Raw genomic sequence first — 4398 nt, forward strand, 5'->3', positions numbered from 1 at the left:
GGGGGGGCTGCGTACAATGGTGTGGGACACCTAAGTTCTGCGCACACACATCTCTCCCCCTTAGTCCCCCCCTCTTTCTGCTGCAGCCTGCAAGCAGGGCTCCTGGCTGCTACTTGTATACAAACATTATCTCTCTCTGGGCAGGACTTGGGATCCCGTCTGTACCCCCCGACAAGAGAGCCTGCAGGGCCCCTGCTGGGCGGCTTTGGGCATGGCCGGCACAAGGTGAGTGTCGGGGAGGCTCCAAGGTTCCAGGAACTGAGCTGTCAGTTCTGCCACTCTTGTGTGTGGTGCCTGGGCCCACATCCACCTGCTGCTTCCACCTCTGCCCTCTTCAGTGCCCTGTTCTTCCACTTTTGCTTGTGCTGCTACACACCTCTGGCCTGTGGTGCCTGGGCCATTCCAAGTGACCCACGGGGCCTTTGGGGTGCTGGGGCAGCTGCCTCCAGGCCTGCTGTCCTGTCTGTTGCACCAGGGCGGGGAGGGCACATGGATGGATCTCCAAGCTCTGCCCGGGGCCATAACATGGAGCTGCTTCTCTTCCAGATGCCAGCACCGGCACCATCATCCCCTGCATTTGAGCGCAGCAGTCTGGGGTCACCCCTGCCACCCTTCTACTCAGGGTCACCCAGCTCCTACTTCACCAGTGGCCTACAAGCAGGGCTGAAGCAAAGCCACCTGAACAAAGTAAGGCACTTGTTGCAGCATTTGGGCCTTAGCACAGATTGGACTGGGGCTGGGGCAAAGTGAGGATTTTAGCTGCAGTTGCTTTCATCTGGGATGGTGAGGTGTCATCCACAGTCTGAGCTGCCCCCGCCCCCCAGCAGGGCTGAGTCCCAGTCTTGTTAAAGCAGGCAGGGCTCAACACGGGACTGATCATGCTCTTCCTGGTGTCATTGGATTGCAGGGGCCAGGCAGAACCCAACTCCCCTGCCAGGCATCTCCTGGCTGCTGCTCTACGTCCCCTTGCAGATAATCCATGTCCAGTTAGCTCATGTGGTTCTCAGCCCCACCTGGGGTTGACTGACCCCTGGCTCACTTGAATGGCCCCTGTGTCCCCCATCCCTAGGGAACAGGGTAGTTGGTGCCTACTTGGGCCCTGGGCTTGGCCCTCACTACCAATGTAATATATTTCATGTTCCAAGTTAAATCAGCCAAATCAGTTCCAAATCACATTGATTGACCAGAACTCAATTGTTCCAAAACCCATATTGATTGAGCAGGCAGAACTCAAACAAGCAGGCAGAACATTAAACACCATGTATGGCACTACAACTGGCAAGCATGCTGTCCCAGGCTCTCATCCTGGGACTTCAAATACTCCCAAATCCATTGTCAGGCATCCTATGTGCAGGCTTAAACCCAAGGATCTTGGGATTCAGATACCCTCACTTGGTTTACACTTGATCTAAATAATCCCTGAAAGTATAGTCTGACCTTCCCCTTCTCTTCCAGGCTGTCGGGATGCCCCCAGTGGGCACTGGGGACAACATCCTGGGTCTGGGACTAAACAGTCACTCTCATGGTTCCCACATGAAGGTGAGTGGTTGGGAGCTGGGGGGGCAGCTGGCTGCTGGCTCTGCAAGTTCCCTGCCCATGCTTGCCCACTCAGCCCCCCTCATCTGTTTCTTCCAGACCCCAGTCGGCGGGCAGAAACGGGCCTTTTCCCACCTGCTGCCGTCTCCAGAGCCCAGCCCAGAGGGTGGCTACGTGGGGCAGCATTCTCAGGGCCTAGGTGGCCACTATGCAGATTCCTACCTGAAGCGGAAGAGGATATTTTAGCCCCTTCACGACAAAGCTCGCTCATGCTCTAACCCCCCCCACCCCTTCCCCTTCTTCCTCTCCATTCCCTGACGTGTAAATCTTGTAAAAAAACCTTTTTTTTAATATTATCTGGATTTTGAGTTTTTTAAGTGTGCGTGTGACAGATTCGGCTGCCCTGTGCATTTCCTGGCCAGGGGATGGTGGAGCCCTTTCTGCAGTGGTTGCTGCTTTCCTTGCCCTGTGATGCAGGCAGAGTGGAGGTGGATGTCTGGACTGAACTGGACCTCCCTCAGCCATGGAGATGTATCCCTGCGAGAGCAGAGCCATCTCTGCCACCTTTGGCATTACCAGGGATCCGAAGTGATGGCCTGAAGAAGCTGCTGGGTTTGGAGTGCTGTCACTGGGAGCCGTGTTTCCATCCTGCCTGAGGTCCTGGGTCAGGACAGGAGGCCTCAGGAAGATCCACGTGTTTCCAACCTTAAAAACTTTGCTTCAGAGAAAGGAACATGACTGGACTCCCTGAGGTTCCTCGCTGCAACCGTGATGCCTGCAGTGGCATTGATGCTTGTGGGTCCCATGCTGGGGACAACTAAGAGGCATGCGGGGTCCTGTTGATGCTGCAGCACCAAGGTGGAACTGCTGGGTTCCCTGCCTTGCCCTGTGGGATCCCTCAGAGTGTGCCCAAGATGCAGTGCTCGGTGGGGCTTGTCAAGCCTGCGGCTCAGCCCAGCCTCTGACTCTTTGCACTCCCGTTTGTTCCCCTTTTTTTAATAACTTCGCTGCCTTTTGCTCGCAGCGCCGCTGCCAATGAGGGTTATAAGTTGGCCCTGTAATTTCCTGCTTGTTTTTATTTCCTTTTCTTTTTTGACTCATTAGGGCAGAGATCCTGGCCTGCTGGGGAGCAGAGCTTCCTTAGTTTTTCTACTGGGCACAAGCCCTTGTTTTTGAGGTTCCTGTTGGGGGCAAGGGTCCCCCTTGTGCTCCCCCAGTGCCGGCTGGTACTTGGAATCCACTACTGTGTGCCAGCCATCCTGGATGTGGCTCCCTGCCAACTGGCTCTTAGGGCGTGTCCACACCTCCCAGCCCCATGCTGAAGCCCAAGTGGGGCAGACCAAGGCCCATGGAGCTGGGCATTCAAGCTGCCAGCGTCCTCTCTGCAGCTGCGTTTTCCCTGAAGCTGCAGTGGCAGACCAGGAGGAGCTTCAGGTGTTGCAATCTTAACTGCATGTTATAGAGAAGGAAGCGGCTGGCTCCGAGCACTGGGTGGAGCGTGCGGATTTCCAAAGCAGGGCTGTACCCAGTGGCCAAGGACCAAGTGCAGCGCTGGGGGTGGATCTGTCTGTCCCCCTGTGGGTGGGCGTGTGGTGCTGGGCCTACGGAGCCTCCCTTCCTCAGCACTTTTTAGGGGTTTCTAAAGTTGCTATGTTTCTACTGTAGATATGGTCTGGGTTGCTGTACTTGTCTGGGGATTCAGAATCCCCCGAGCTGGATCTTGCCTTCCTAAAGTAAAGCTATATTTATATCAAGCCTTGTTCCTTTTGTACACGTGCTGTAGCCATGTCATTGTTTTCCTTACCCGGAGGGCAACCACTTTCAACTTCAAGCTGGGCCAGGTCCAGAAGCTGGCTGGACTGGTTTCAGTCATGGTTCAGGTGTTTGGTTGACAGGTGCTTGTCCATGTGTCCCCCTAGCCATGAGCTGGACCCCTCACAGGGCACTGCCAGATCTGCTTTACTATGGGCGTGACAGTGAATTATTTGGGCCCTCTCAGTGCTTTGCTGGCCTGTGGGGATCCCGTCATACCACAGGTAGGCACAGTCATTCCCTCCTGAGTGTGGCTGCGTTTTGCTGTCCTCAGTGGGGAGGCAGAAATGGGAATGCATGGTGCAGCTGCTGTGGGCACTGGGCAAAGCCTGCTGAGACCTGGGCTCTATAGAATTGCAGCTCAGGAAAGGCCAGCAGCTCATCTACTCTCCCTCTGCACTGGAGCTTTGAGCTTGCTCCTGGGTCCCTGCCCTGAGCCTGGAGCCCACAGCTCAGCTGCAGCATTCTGCACTCTGAGCCAAGTCCCCTGGGCCCCTAGGGCTGGGTATGATGCTCCAACCACAGGCTCCAGAGAAAAGCAGATGGCCGAGGGCCTGGTTTTGCCCCTTGATGCTGCAGGGAGCTGAGTGCCATCCCCCAAGCTCTGAGGCAGTCAGCTGGGAGCAGCTGGGGCAGAGTTGCACCTTACAGACTGACTTTTTAAGTGAGTGGTTGCTCATGTAAGCTGGCACCAGGGCTGCTGGCAGGTGGGGGCTGTGTTACCCCTCCTGGTGCCTGGTCTACCCCTGCCCCTGGGGAGCAGTTGTACTGTTTCTGCCTTGCCCCCACCCCTGTCATTGCTCCCTCCAGCCCCCCTGGGGGAGAGGGGCAGTTTATAAATACCCCCGGTGCCTCTCAGAAAGGCACCCCGCCCCCATAGCTCGAGGCTTCGCTTCTGTTTTGGGTGCCCCTGTCGGCCCCGGCCCCCGAGGGTGCTTCTGCCCCGGTTGGCTCCCCGACCGGAAGTAGTGGCTGCCGGTGGCCCACTTGACCTCCGCAGCGCGGGTCACGTGACGCCCGTCATGGCGGCCTCCATGGCGGGGGGCGGTG

General features: G+C 56.8%; 2 protein-coding genes across 2 annotated transcripts in view; both read left to right on the plus strand.

The window, feature by feature from the left end:
- Positions 1-3471, plus strand: part of RAVER1 (ribonucleoprotein, PTB binding 1) — a 14422-nt gene extending 10951 nt beyond the window's left edge. Inside the window, exons 11-14 of the mRNA XM_025203804.1 lie at positions 36-225; positions 547-687; positions 1456-1539; positions 1636-3471. Coding sequence (XP_025059589.1) covers positions 36-225; positions 547-687; positions 1456-1539; positions 1636-1782 — 562 coding nt within the window. The 3' untranslated portion in view covers positions 1783-3471. The remainder of the gene's footprint in view (positions 1-35; positions 226-546; positions 688-1455; positions 1540-1635) is intronic.
- Positions 3472-4370: 899 nt separating this feature from the next.
- Positions 4371-4398, plus strand: part of FDX2 (ferredoxin 2) — a 13273-nt gene continuing 13245 nt past the window's right edge. The window contains exon 1 of the mRNA XM_025203844.1: positions 4371-4395. Within this exon, the coding sequence (XP_025059629.1) occupies positions 4371-4395 (25 nt within the window). The remainder of the gene's footprint in view (positions 4396-4398) is intronic.

This window comes from Alligator sinensis, unplaced genomic scaffold, assembly GCF_000455745.1.
Source record: "Alligator sinensis unplaced genomic scaffold, ASM45574v1 scaffold707_1, whole genome shotgun sequence".
Taxonomy (NCBI): Eukaryota; Metazoa; Chordata; order Crocodylia; family Alligatoridae; genus Alligator; species Alligator sinensis.